This window comes from Rhipicephalus microplus, chromosome 6, assembly GCF_043290135.1.
Source record: "Rhipicephalus microplus isolate Deutch F79 chromosome 6, USDA_Rmic, whole genome shotgun sequence".
Taxonomy (NCBI): Eukaryota; Metazoa; Arthropoda; class Arachnida; order Ixodida; family Ixodidae; genus Rhipicephalus; species Rhipicephalus microplus.
This window is the reverse complement of record NC_134705.1, coordinates 139458312-139473376: the sequence shown is the minus strand read 5'-3', so window position 1 is coordinate 139473376 and position 15065 is coordinate 139458312. Positions and strand designations below refer to the sequence as shown.

Sequence of the window (15065 nt, the reverse complement as noted above, 5' to 3'; positions counted from 1 at the left end):
CTCCCGAAAGGAGTCGTTTTTTCGAGTGGTGTGATCGTGCAGGCCAGCGAGAAAAATGGGTGCGCGTTGCAATCGATGTCTTACGTTTTTTTTTTTTTTTTCGCGGTGGAAATCGAGTGCGCGTTACAATCGAGGGCGCGGTAGAATCGAGTAAATACGGTACCTTCAAAAATAAAAACATGCAGCTCATGGAAAAAGATGCGCGCCAGTCTAGGAGGTGATAAGGTGTAGAACGCAAAGCAACGGGAAAGTGCCACCACCGTGACGTCGTAGCAAAGCGTTGGAAACCCTCTTTTGGGCATCGCGTTGCACTGTCAGCGCAGCGCGATTAAACACTCAATTCCTTAGAGTTACTTGTGTGTGCCTCTTCTAGTATAAAGGCAGACATAGAAAACATCGGAGCGTTGTTGTGGTGCCTCATATATGCGCAACAATTGCTTTTTAATTGACAATCGCACAACTATGAACGCTTAACCTTGAGCAATATTGGTCGGCGCTGCAGATTGGGACGGCCGTTAGGTGCCGTTTGAGGTATCGTTAGGACGGACAAACAGACGAATGTGCAGACAGACAGACCAAAATTTTTCTGTCGAAGGTCCCCAAGAAAGACTATCGTCTTTAAAAAGCTAGGTTCAAATTGCTAGCAACTTTGGCTGGCATACTCAATGATCCTCTCCTCACTCATCAATTTATACAAACTCATTTTCTGACAAAATTATGATCTTGCAGGAGATAATGCAGACAGAGTACTCTTAATGCTGACTAGCTCAGTTCTGTGTCACTTCTTTTTTTTTTTTCAGTTTGTTTGAAAACGTTTAACTGCTGGCAGCACAGCGGCGATAGATCACATAGATTCATTAATGAACATGCATATTATGCAGGGGTTCAACAGCTCAATCAGAACTTGGAACAATTTTAGAACAGCAAAATGTGGCTTTTGAAATTTGGAACAGGTTATGAACAAAAAAAGGCTGTTTTTTACCAAAATAGTTATTCGCAATCTACAGTTAATGTGGAGCAATATGAGCCATAAAGATTCGATGGCATAAAATGTTTGTTTAAAAAAAACTACAGTCGAACCCGTTTATAAGAGACAATGATACAAGAGGCAAAGGCATAAGAGACACCGTGTGCCTACCGTAAAATACAGGTGGATGAGAAAATGCACATGAGTTACAATTCCTATAAGAGACATTTGCTATAAAAAACAATTGCTGCCCAGAGCATGCCTCTTATAAAGGAGTTCAACTGTATACAGTAGACTCTCAGTAAACAAATCTGTTATGCGAAACTACAGCTTAAACAGAACTATTTGCTCGGCAATGCTTGGTTTTGGCCTTGTATTCTGCACTCATATTCACCTCTCGGTAAACGGCGCTCTTATTATATGGAACATATTTTCCCGGTCCCTTCAGGTTCCGTTTACTGAGAGACTACTGTACTTTGCCCATTGTCAAGGCACAAAACGAAAACTGCGCAGCCTACTATAAAGAAAAATACAGTTCACTCCTATTAAACAAAAATCTCTTAAATAAAATGCCTGCTTATATGCAACAACTTCCACTAATGTGTTTGGTTCCGTACTTGAATATTGTACCCCTGTTTATCTCTCAGTAAACCAACTCCTCTTAAAGGGAACGCATTTTCCTGGTCGCTTCCGATTTCGTTTAAAGGAAGTTACTGTAATTACATATTTCAAGTCAGCATAAAAGTATATATATATATATATATATATATATATATATATATATATATATATATATACACACACACACACAGCAAAAATTTCATTGCCCTAGGCTACTGATTCACGCAACCTTTTTTTTTTCCGAATCTCATCTCCCCTTAACAGATACAGCGTATCCTATTGTTAACTACTAACCTAATGAACTAATCCACTGCTAAATTTGTTTAGGTCCCCCTGAATGCTCTTACTTTGATACCTCCGATTGTTCAATCACCATTGAAAAAATGTATATATCAAAAGACTGATGAACAAAACATGAAACTGCAAGTTCTTTTCAGATTCCGCAGCAAACCAAACTACGCTCAAGAGTGCAACAGCACACGATTGCCATCTTTACAGTATCTGTGCCCTGCTTGCTTACCACACTGAGCTCCACGGCTGGGACTGGCACATCAGGGACTGGTTCCAGCCATTCAGGTGCATCGCAGCGAAGATTTACAAACTCAAGCTCGAGTTGGCTTGAAAGTTCTGGAAAAATGAAAGGATGCACAACACTCAAGCACGCCTGATGGAGGAGGACTGGCACGTGTTTTCAAAACTGTGCGCAATCTATTGCACGCTGAGCTGTGCCTTTGTCTCCCTTCAAAACTGCTCAAACAGGTACAGCAGAATTCAAATAATTTCAATCGAGGGGTAACTTGAGCTGCACGGCCAAGTCAACGCAAGGTGGCACTTACCAATAGACAGCTGTGGATCAGGTTCAATAAAATTGACTGTGTTGCTGAAGTGGCATTTCTAATTATCAAATGAACTTAAAGATATGTTCAGGTGCCTGGATTTTACCTGTGCTCTTTTAGTACCAAAGCCCGATGGTCTCCCGACCATCATGCATTTCTTGCATGTGGAATAAATGCATGCACAATATTCAGATCCACCCAAAAGTTGACAACAATCTCTTCTTCTATCCAAAACAAACGTGAAAACACAAGAATAAAAAAGCCACAAGTGCAGTCGGAGTCGCAAGTACAAAGATTAAGCAATTATTCGTATAGCAACCATCAATGCGATGACAGCTCAACAATCGCAGTGTGTGATATGTGTCGTGCGCGAAGCTTCAAAGTGCGCGCCATTCAAAGTGCGCGCCATACAAAGTGCGCGCTTGAAGCAGACAACGACGAAGGTAGCACGAGCGCTGAGTAGCGTGGCGGCGAAGGTACGAGAAGGAACGAGGAAGACGGGGCTCTCGACTCGGCCGTTGGGTTCCGGACCCGAGCCTAGTAACAGTCGAGCCCGGCCTACCTGCCACGTTCTACCTGCCACGGCCGTGCGTCGCTGACGTGCTGCGGCTTCAAGGCATCCTGTGCTTGAGGACACGCGGAGCTGTCGGGCTACGGGCACGAGTTCCAGCAGAGGTGTCCGGCCGGGACGCGGCCGGTGGTAGTGCCTGGTCTACCGCGCCAACTGGTCCACCTGGTCTACCGTGCGAGCAACGCGGAGCTGTCGGGCTACGGGCACGAGTTCCAGCGGAGGTGTCCGGCCTGTACGTGGTCGGGGGTGGTGCGTATACCCTTTAAGTTGCCGCCTCGTCTACCGTGCGAGCAACGCGGAGCTGTAGGGCTACGGGCACGAGCTCCAGCAGATGTGTCCAGCCGCGACGTGGCTGCGGGGGCGGAGCCTACCCATCAACTAGTCGCCTGGTTGACCGTGCGGACAACGCAAGCCAGCTCAAGACGTAGCAACGAACCTCGGTGAGACCGACCTCATGTCTTGTGTCCATGCTAAAAAGGAGGGACGGTTAGTTTAGGACTTTGATAGTTCACAGAGACAGTGAAGGATTCTTTAAATAGCCTGTCCATGTTATGTGTGTTCGTTTTTCGTGTGTATAAAGTGTGGCGTACAAACGGCCTCGTCTTTTCGTGGGAGTCTGGGGCGACGGCTCGGACACCCATTAACTAAGAACCTGCACGTTGCTATAACACCCCCTGCAATGTAACACTGGCGTCCGCTGCGACAGGACGAGGCCATTTGTATCGCTTGAGTCAGGCTGACGATTAGTGAGGAAAAGATGAGCTCGACAGATTTAATGGCGTTGGCCATGCGCATGGGTTTGGAAGGTGCGGAATTGAAACTTTGGATTGATGAGCGAGAAGCTCGAGCTCGTGAGGAAAGGGCGGCAGAAAGAGAGGCGAAGAAGGAACAAATGCAGTTGCAATTACAAGTCGAGGAGCAGGCCCAAAGGACGATCCAATTGCGCCTTCAACTGACTCAGACTGAAACCGCCAGAGAGCCTGTCGGGGCAGACATAGGTCGATCATCAAGGGTGTCTTCCAACGTCAATCCTCATAATTTTATACCAGGATTTGATGAAAACCGGGATGACCTAGATGCGTACTTAAAAAGGTTCGAGAATGTGGCGACAGGGCAAGAGTGGCCTAGAGACAAGTGGGCCACGGCTCTGAGTTTGTGCCTAAGCGGAGAAGCGCTAAAAGTGTTTGGTCGCCTATCCCCTGAAGATGCACTTGATTACGAGAAAGTGAAACTGGCTCTATTTCAGCGATTTCGCTTCACAGCGGAAGGGTACCGTGAGAAGTTCCGGCACAGTAAGCCTCAAGAGGGAGAAACCGGCCGGCAGTACGCTGCACGATTAATGAGTTTTTTCGACCGATGGGTGGAAATGTCGAAAGTAGACAAAGAATACGCGTCAGTTCGTGACCTGATTGTAGCTGAACAGTTCATCAGTAAGTGTCATGATCGAGTGGCGCTCTTTTTGCGTGAAAAGAATTGCCGTAGACTTGAAGAAATGGCTGAAGCGGCAGATCAGTTTTTAGAGGCACAGCGACAGTCTAACCTGCTTGTTTTCCGAGAAAAGGCTGAAAACGGCATGGCTGTGAAAAGTGGGAGCACGACCTCAAAAACTTCAGTGCAATGTTTTGTTTGCAACAAAATCGGCCATAAAGCCTCAGATTGTCGCGCTCGGACGAAGCAACCTTACTGTGGGCATTGTCGTAGGGCAGGACACGATACCCAAGTTTGCACCAAGAAACCCGCCACGTATAAAAAGGCTTCATGTATATTGTCCGAAGAGAACTCTAAAGACAATGATAACGCATCCGGCGGCGGGTCCGAGAATAATGTGTCGGGGGCAGTAAACACGCAACAAATGGCAACGAAATATCAGATGCCAGTTCTCCAGGGTCTCCTATTTGATAAGCCTGTCTCTGTTCTTCGGGATACAGGAAGTAACACGACGGTTGTGCGACGTTCCCTCGTGCCCGACGAAGTGCTGACAGGAGCTATGACGACAGTATTTTTAGCCGATGGGAGCAGAATAAAAGTTCCCGAAGCAAAAGTGGAGATATTTTCGCCCTATTTTTCTGGCACGGTGATCGTTAAATGCATGACTTCCCCATTGTATGACGTCATCGTGGGAAACGTGCCAGGATCCCGTGATCCCAATGATCCAGATAGCAGGTGGAGCGAGGGACTGTCGGAAAGGAAGACGAAGTCTAAAAGCGTCAAGGAGAGATTAGGGGTGATGAAAGCCGATCGCTACGAGAGACCAATGATCAGCGTAGTCAAGAAATCAAGTACTTCGTTGGATTCGGTGAAAGCAACCGCTTTGAATATCAACCAACGAATCTTCAAGATTGAGCAGGCGGAGGACAAGAGCCTAGATCTCTGTAGGAACAAAGTTGGGCAGGTGTTTTTTGGGAGAGGATCGACAGAATATTCGTTTGTTATGCAAAAGGGAGTTTTATATCGCCATTATCGGTTATCCTCCGGCAAGATAGTACAGCAGGTAGTTGTTCCTCGCAAACTGCGGAGCCAAGTACTGCAGCTAGCTCATGAAAGTCTGATGGCGGGCCATCAAGGCATCAAGAGGACAATTGACCGAGTACTAGGATCATTCTATTGGCCAGGAGTTCAGGAAGAAGTAAAGAGATACGTGCGATCCTGTGACATTTGCCAAAGAGCATATCCAAAAGGTAAAGTGGGCAAGGCGCCTCTGGGCGTAATGCCGTTGATCGACACCCCTTTCGAGCGAGTGGCAATCGATATTATCGGTCCTTTAAAACCTGTGTCGAGAAACGGAAACCGCTACATATTGACCATGGTGGACTTCGCCACGCGCTACCCGGACGCGGTGGCCCTGCCAGCAATCGATTCGGCGACAGTAACAGAGGGCCTGGTGGAGATGTTCTCACGCGTAGGATTCCCGCGTGAAATTCTATGTGATCAAGCATCTTGTTTTACTTCCGAACTGATGAAGGAAGTCAACGAGTTACTGGCCATTAAGCACCTCAGTTCTACACCTTACCATCCTATGTGTAACGGGTTGGTGGAACGATTTGACGGTACGTTAAAACAGATGTTGCGGAAGCTCTGCCAGGAGGAACCAAGATCCTGGGATCGGTTGCTTGCCCCACTCCTTTTTGCCTATCGTGAAGTGCCTCAGACCAGCACGGGATTTTCTCCCTTCGAACTTATTTACGGGCGTGACGTCAGAGGACCACTTAGTTTGTTAAAAGAATTATGGATTGGAGAACACATCGGCGACGAGGCGAAGACAACTTACGGATATGTATTGGATCTGCGAGATCGTCTTGAAAAAACACTGCAGTTGGCTCATGAGAACTTGACACGAGCAAGAAAATCACAGAAGCAATACTATGATCAGCGAAGCACGAAACGTCAGCTTGAAGTAGGCGACCGGGCCCTTATTCTACTCCCTACTACGGAAAATAAATTACTCATGCAATGGAAAGGACCTTTTAAGGTCACAGGGAAAAAGGGCAGTCATGACTACTGGTTGGACTTGGGACGTGACACCAAGTTGTTCCACATCAACATGTTAAAGCGTTACGAGGATCGCGAACCGGAGAGGTTTACACAAACAGCGTCATTCGTAGTGATGGAAGAAGAGGAGGCAGATTCACCTATACCAGTTTACACTATTGACCAAGGGACTGGGGTGGAGACAATTAATATAGGTGAAGGGCTGGCTGAAGAGGAAGCTGCTGAGCTCCAGCGGATTCTGACCAAATACCAAGATGTGTTTTCCGAAATGCCAGGAAAGACCAATTTGCTGGAATGCCCGCTTCGACTGACAACACCGGATCCGATTTGCACTCCGCAGTACCCACTACCACTGGCGATGAAAGAAGTGGTTGAAAAGGAAGTTCGAGATATGCTCAAGCTCGGGGTGATTGAGCGATCCAATTCGCCATACAATTCCCCCTTGGTGCTAATTAAGAAGCCAGATCAAACTTATCGGACATGCATAGACTTTCGTCGCATCAACGAGGTGTTGATATCAGATGCGGAACCCATACCACGGACGGATATGATGTTCGCAGAGGTTGGGACCAAGAGGTTTTTCTCGAAATTCGATCTTACCAAAGGATACTGGCAAGTTCCACTGGAACTGGAGTCGAGATCGGTAACCGCATTTTCAACTCAGACCGGACATTACCACTTTATCTACATGCCATTTGGAATCAAAACTGCGTCTGCAGTGTTCACGCGTTTGATGAGAACACTTCTCCAAGGCCTCCCGAACGTAGCGCATTATATAGACGATGTTCTCATCGCTACTATGACATGGAAAGAGCATTTAGACACATTGCAGCAATTCCTGCACAGAGTGAGAGAAGCAGGATTGACTATCAAACCCCAGAAATGCGAAATCGCTATGACTTCCGTCGTATTTTTAGGCCATCGTTTAGGAGGAGGGACCATCCGAGCAGTGGATAGTACTGTCGAGAAGATTGCCAATGCACAAAAACCTCAAACAAAGAAGCAGCTTCGATCGTTTCTTGGATTGGCGGGATATTACCGCGATATGATTCCCCATTATGCGGAGAAAGCTCAGCCTCTCACCGAACTAACTAGGAAAAAGGAGAGAAATAAGATTTGTTGGAATCCTGAAAGAGAGGCGGCATTCGAAACACTTAAGCAAGCCCTTGCTTCTGGACCAATTGTAAAGGCTCCTGATCCGGAGCGAAGGTTTGTACTTCGGTCGGACGCATCTGACACCTGCATCGGAGCGATATTAATGCAGGAACATGACGGATTGTTACACCCTGTATCTTATGCAAGCCGCCAGTTGCTGCCCCGGGAAAAGAATTACTCTACCATAGAGAGGGAGTGTTTGGCATTGGTATGGGCGGTACAGAGGTTTCACATTTTTTTTGTATGGGAACCAGTTTGTTGTACAAACAGATCACCAACCTCTACAGTACTTAGCCCGAGCCAAACACTTGAACAGTAGGGTCCTGAGGTGGAGCCTGGCATTGCAAGAATACTCATTTAGCATTCAGCATATAAAAGGGTCGGAGAATACCGGTGCGGACTTCATGAGTAGATTGTGAGCCAAGAGTTCGGACTTCAAGCACTGTGATATTGGGTGTTGGACACTCAAAGTATGTCAGTGTATTTAACGGTGTTCTTGTGTATTTAGTAAATATTGGACCTCGACATGTGAACTATACAGAGGACATATACAGTGAAGGGGTTTACAGACCGCGCACGTGTCAGCAGTTTTTTTTTTTTTTTTTAAAAAAAAAAAAGAAAAAACTCATTTAAGGGGGGGCTTTTGTGATATGTGTCGTGCGCGAAGCTTCAAAGTGCGCGCCATTCAAAGTGCGCGCCATACAAAGTGCGCGCTTGAAGCAGACAACGACGAAGGTAGCACGAGCGCTGAGTAGCGTGGCGGCGAAGGTACGAGAAGGAACGAGGAAGACGGGGCTCTCGACTCGGCCGTTGGGTTCCGGACCCGAGCCTAGTAACAGTCGAGCCCGGCCTACCTGCCACGTTCTACCTGCCACGGCCGTGCGTCGCTGACGTGCTGCGGCTTCAAGGCATCCTGTGCTTGAGGACACGCGGAGCTGTCGGGCTACGGGCACGAGTTCCAGCAGAGGTGTCCGGCCGGGACGCGGCCGGTGGTAGTGCCTGGTCTACCGCGCCAACTGGTCCACCTGGTCTACCGTGCGAGCAACGCGGAGCTGTCGGGCTACGGGCACGAGTTCCAGCGGAGGTGTCCGGCCTGTACGTGGTCGGGGGTGGTGCGTATACCCTTTAAGTTGCCGCCTCGTCTACCGTGCGAGCAACGCGGAGCTGTAGGGCTACGGGCACGAGCTCCAGCAGATGTGTCCAGCCGCGACGTGGCTGCGGGGGCGGAGCCTACCCATCAACTAGTCGCCTGGTTGACCGTGCGGACAACGCAAGCCAGCTCAAGACGTAGCAACGAACCTCGGTGAGACCGACCTCATGTCTTGTGTCCATGCTAAAAAGGAGGGACGGTTAGTTTAGGACTTTGATAGTTCACAGAGACAGTGAAGGATTCTTTAAATAGCCTGTCCATGTTATGTGTGTTCGTTTTTCGTGTGTATAAAGTGTGGCGTACAAACGGCCTCGTCTTTTCGTGGGAGTCTGGGGCGACGGCTCGGACACCCATTAACTAAGAACCTGCACGTTGCTATAACACCCCCTGCAATGTAACACAGTGCCAGACTTTGCGCCGGAGGATGCCATGTTTGTGTAACTTGAATGCACTATACTATATTTGCGTAAGTTTAACAGACCTCATATAAACCTCTCCCCTGTCCCCTGTTGTAATGCCAACATATTTTAGGCGACATTCACGGGTAACAATATTTGAATGAATATGACAGTACAGTGAAACCTCGTTAAACTGTACCCGCATAAACAATAGTTTCGTTTTAAAAGTAGTGACGTAAAATCCCCGACACAGCGGCCATTGAACATAATACATTTTGTATCCGCATAAGTTGTACCAGCTTATCGCGTATGTATCGGTTAATAAGTAGTTTTTCCAATTTTCGTTGCGCACTCGTCGCGGCATGTCGTCCCCAAGAAGGTTACACTAAAGCTTCTGGAGTAGCGGAGAGGCTCCGTGGCTGAAGCCGCCGTGCCGCCGTGTTGCTCAAGGCAGAAAGCGTATCGGCGCATTGTAGCGTACTAGGCTTTCGTGTTGTTTTCGTGGTAGTAATGTTGCACATGGTGCCTCTATTTAAAACAAGATGGTTCTGAGCACGTCTGTGATCACTTTTCGAGACGACCATGGTAGGCTCTTGGGTAAGAATCGTGGGAAGCCGAACTGGGCACAGCTTTTGATGCTTCGCTTGCTTGCTTTTCCTCACATATTTTCGCAACTACAACTGCATTTACAAGTATACATAGATTTTATTTTTGCATCCAGGAGCACATAGACAATTTCAATATTTTTTTGTGCGTTTCAGGATTCCAAAGACATCATATTGCGTGGCACATGAGAGTGCGCTTTGAGGCGAAAAGGTTAAGCGCCAAAAAAGAATGACGACTTATTGTGTTCAGCACACATGTTGAAGCAGGCTGCTTCGATGAGACAGGGTAAACAACGATACGAAGGGCTTGTAACATTACTACCGTGCTTGCATCGTTTTCAGGCGCATTCACAAAAGCCAGTACGTGAGTGTGCCTATAATACAAGTAAGCGCTTTGTTATTGAAAGGAGTTATGATAGCACCGGCTCTGCATTCCTGGGATTTTCAGTTTCTTGTATTTGCATGAGCACTACGCTCCCAATGACAAAGTTTCTGATGTTGTGATATGCCTCTCTTTATGTAGGAGAAAAAGAAAACTAGCTCCTGCGAAAACTCAAGGGTAATAAACACTTTCGCCTAAAGCGCCTCTTGTTGATGGAGCTGTCAATTTCTCCCCTCCCCCAACCCTCCCAAGTGGTGCAGGCAAAAAAAAACTGAATTAACAGCTGAAAAAGAAGGGTAAGACATCGTTGCAGTACCAATGGGGCCTTTTAAAATGTCTATATTGAGGCTTTTCAGAATTTCATTGACAAGATAATGAAGGAAAACAATTATTAAGATGAAAGATTGGAAGTTCTCCAAGCAGCGCTTCCTCCGGATATCCAGGATCTTTTCAAACAAGTTCGTGAAAATGCGAATACCCCCTCCCCCCATATAAATAGAGTTCGCACACACGATGCACTGTTATTCGCCAAGGGCTCATGGTTGTGTGCGAGTGGAACTTTTAATTTCGCTGCATCTCCTCACTGGTTACTTCTGCTGTGAGACAACTGTGTAAACATATATTGCGAATTGATATCCCTGAGTACCTCTTTTTCACAGCGAAAGCTGTAATAAGATCAGAACATGGGTCACGCGCAGCGCCGTAGTTGTCCGCCGCTGCCTGTCACCAGTATTGTATGAAAAAAACTCCGTAAATAAAAAAAAAACATAACACAATGAGATTTCAGCGCGGATCCGCTGCGTGCCTGCCTAGTATTCTACCACTGAGCCAAGCTAGTGCTTGGTACTTGTTTCTAAACTGGCCTTAAGAAGGCGTGATGTTGGGAAAGGAATAGCGTTAATATTGATACGCAACAGCCGGCACAGCCTGTCTGGAAGAAAGAGAAAGACGACGTTGGTGGCTGGTTGTTGATGAACTGTCGCCATGTTGTTCGCCGAGCTCAGTGCATCGTATTTAATTTATCAAATAAGTTACCCGTAACATTATTGGTGGAGGTGCGGGGTAACTTATTTAATAAATTACATGGTGGCACCAATTCATGCCGTGATGCTTACGCATGGCGTCGCTGTTCCGCACACCATTTTGACAATCGTTGAAAACTGCACATGCCTTCCTATTGTCAATTTTGCTCTCACTGCCCAAATTCTTCCACAAGGTATCTCCCTGGCTGAAATTACTGCTCTACAAGACCATACTGTTGAACTCTTCAGAGTGGATGATTGCTGCACCTCAGACAATGAACCAACTCTCTCACGTTCATCGGGCGTCGACGTTGACCACATGGTACAATCAGACCTCGTTCCTGATCAAGCGGAAGCCCTTCGTCACGTCCTGGAGTCCTATAGTGACATTTTCGACTTCGCCAGCACGGCTTTAAGCCGAACGAGTGTTGTTACTCATCGCATCAATACCGGTGACGCGAGTCCCATTCACCAACGTCCATACCGTGTTTCCGCGTCCGAGCACACAGTCATACAACAGGAAGTGAAAAAGATGCTTGCAAAAGACATAATCGAACCCTCTTGTAGCCCCTGGGCTTCTCCTGTCGTCCTGATCAGAAAGAAGGATGGAACATGGCACTTTTGTGTAGATTATAGGCATCTCAACAAATTTACGAAGAAAGATGTTTATCCGTTGCCTAGAATCGACAATGCCTTAGACTGCCTTTACGGTGCTACGTATTTTTCCACTATCGACCTTCGATCTGGCTATTGGCAGATCGCTGTGGATGAGATGGACCGTGAGAAGACCGCATTCGTCACTCCTGACGGGCTTTATCACTTCAAAGTTATGCCCTTTGGTCTCTGTAATGCGCCGGCCACATTCGAAAGAATGATGGACTCGTTGCTCCAAGGGTTTAAATAGTCAACCTGCTTATGTTATTTAGACATTATCGTCTTCTCGCCCACATTCGACTCCCATCTCAAGCGTTTATCGGCGATTCTTGAAGTTTTTCGTCGAGCCGAACTTCAACTGAACTCGTCGAAATGCCACTTTGCTCGTCGTCAAATAACAGTACTTGGCCACATCGTCGATGCCGCAGGAGTCCACCCGGATCTCGAGAAAATTCGCGCCGTCACGAACTTTCCTGTTCCGAAGTCAACAAAGGACGTTCGCAGTTTTGTGGGCTTGTGCTCCTACTTTCGACGGTTTGTTAAGGACTTCGCCATAATTGCACGCCCACTCACAAACCTCCTGAAGAAGGACACCCCATTTTTCTGGGGCGCTGATCAAGCCTCATCTTTTTCCCAGCTCACGACGCTCCTTACAACACCACCGATTTCAGCCCATTTCGATCCATCTGGTCCAACTGAGGTTCGCACTGACGCTAGTGGGCATGGCATCGGGGCAATGCTAATGCAACATCAACGCGGACATGACCGTGTTCAGCGGAGATGAGAGATCAGGAGAAGACGAAAGTTAGCGCCAGAGCGTGTAGGGTATCCCGCCATGTAGTCGGCGAAGGTTTTGTCCGCAGAGACAAAGCAGGAGAAGAAGAGGATTTCCACCTGAGGGGTGAAGGCTCGAGCTACAGGCAAGAGCGTGTGTCTACCGCTATCGAGCGAAGACGCGTGGCAACAGCTGCGTGTGTGAAGCCGACGTGTTTCCGGCGAAGAAGTTGGAAGCTTGGAGAGAGGCCAACTGAAGACGCGAGGTTTCCTGGAAGAGAAACTTCAGGGGCAACGGAACGACAACAACGCTGGACTTTGAGTGAGTGATTCTCGGAAGAGTACCATCCAGACTTTTGTTCCAAGAACTTTGGACTGAATAGGTTTTTTTTTTTTTATCTCTTTAGTCTTTAAGTGTCTTGGTTGTTCAATGCATGCGACTGCATTGTAGTGCGTATTGTTGTCTGTGTCCGTTGTTTCGAGTGTGGCTGATTGTACTGTGTAGTACGTCATTTGATTGGTGACATATTGTATGCAACTATTGTGGAGTGTGCATTCTTGTGTATTGTTTTCGATCTGCCATTATTGAGAATATAATTTTGTTTGTTTATAAACTCTCGGCTCTGACTTGTTCTTTGGGCTACAGCCGGCGTCCGCTGGCGCGCCAAAAAGGACCACTTCTGAATTGTCCACGCTTTCGTGGTGCGGTTCGGGGCGCCGATACTTCGGCCCTTGGAATTAGCCCGGCGATCGCCTCCCTAATTAACGGGACCTGTGTGACACCCTACCAGCTGGATTCCTTCAGCCGATCGACATTCCCATTGAACCTTTTTTTCGAGTTGGCCTCGACCTGCTTGGCCCATTCCCGATCTCCAGCTCAGGCAACAAATGGATCGCTGTCGCCACTGACTATGCGACACGGTACGCTATCACACGCGCACTTCCGACGAGTTGCGCAACCGATGTGGCGGACTTTCTGGTATATGATATTAATTTAGTGATATTTTTTTCTGGTATTTGATATATATAGTACACGGAGCTCCACGCCAACTTCTCACTGACCGGGGCCGCACCTTCCTATCAGCTGTCGATGAAATCCTGCGCTCTTGCTCTGCCAAGCACAAGTTTGCCACTTCGTACCATCCGCAAACGAACGGTCTCATGGAGCGCCTCAACCGCACCATAACCGACATGCTTTCTAAATACGTAGCGGCCGACCACCAGGACTGGGACGTTCATTTGCCATTTGTGACGTTCGCATATAATTCGTCACGTCACGACACTGCCGGCTATTCACCATTCTATCTTCTATACGGCCGAGAACCCGCCCTACCATTCGACACCTTGCTGCCCACGGTCACGGAGTATGCCGGCGAAGCCATCGCGCGAGCCGACCACGCACGCCAACTCGCCCGCAGTCGCCTGCAGGCTTCGAAGGAGCACCAAAGACAGCTCTACGATTCCCATCATCGAAACGTGCACTTTTCACCAGGTTCCCTTGCCCTCCTCTGGTCCCCCACTCGGCGTGTAGGACTTTCTGAAAAACTGCTGTCACGCTACACTGGACCATACCGCGTCGTTCGCCAGGTGACTGACGTTACATACGAGATCGTTCCAGCCGATTCAACGTCATCATCGTCACTTTCGAGTGACATCGTGCACATAGCTCGACCCAAGCCCTATCAACCTCCTTCTACCGCATCAGAGTTGCTCAAGCACCGAGACGGTACTTCTACCGCCGGGGGGTTATGATACGCAACAGCCGGCACAGCCTGTCTGGAAGAAAGAGAAAGACAACGTTGGTGGCTGGTTGTTGATGAACTGTCGCCATCTTGTTCGCCGAGCTCAGTGCATCGTATTTAATTTATTAAATAAGTTACCCGTAACATTATGAATGATAAAGCGTTTTAGAACATCAAAGGAACAGCCTGGGTGTTCAACAATGCGAATAGCGTAACAAGTGGGTGATCCAATGCCCCAACCCCATGAGATGATGATGTTTGAAGTTTTGTGGCGCAAGGGCCATTTCACGGCCAAAGAGCGCCAGTTCATGTTACTAAGAATATGGACAATGATTGTGGTAAGCGGCTGTATAAAGGCCATAAAATTCCTCGCGGTAAGGCGGGTAAAAACATACAAGTAATAAAGTCATGACCATGCCGTGAAAGGTGTGTGTGGTGAGGATAGATGACAAGAGCTGGTGATTATAAAAAACGATGGTGGATATGAATGGCATTAGCACAAGTGCCTCACTCGTTCATACCCTTGCGTCCAAGGGCCGTGAGGCAAGTGCTTTCTTGTGTAACCGCCGCAGCAAAAACCTCTCTAGAGAGGTCGTGCTACGGAATGCCCGGGTGTATGATATGAAAATTATTCATTTCTTTTAAAAACGCTAACAATGATTTATGACTAAAAAGCGGTTCCCTACCAACGAAAATTGC

At 47.6% G+C, this 15065-nt stretch overlaps 1 protein-coding gene across 2 annotated transcripts in view; it reads right to left on the bottom strand.

The window, feature by feature from the left end:
- The window catches only part of LOC142761789 (uncharacterized), a 56214-nt gene that overhangs the window by 9409 nt on the left and 31740 nt on the right, over window positions 1–15065 (bottom strand). For both annotated transcript variants that reach the window (XM_075866722.1, XM_075866723.1), the window contains one exon: window positions 2109–2215. In XM_075866722.1, the coding sequence (XP_075722837.1) occupies window positions 2109–2215 (107 nt within the window). The remainder of the gene's footprint in view (window positions 1–2108; window positions 2216–15065) is intronic.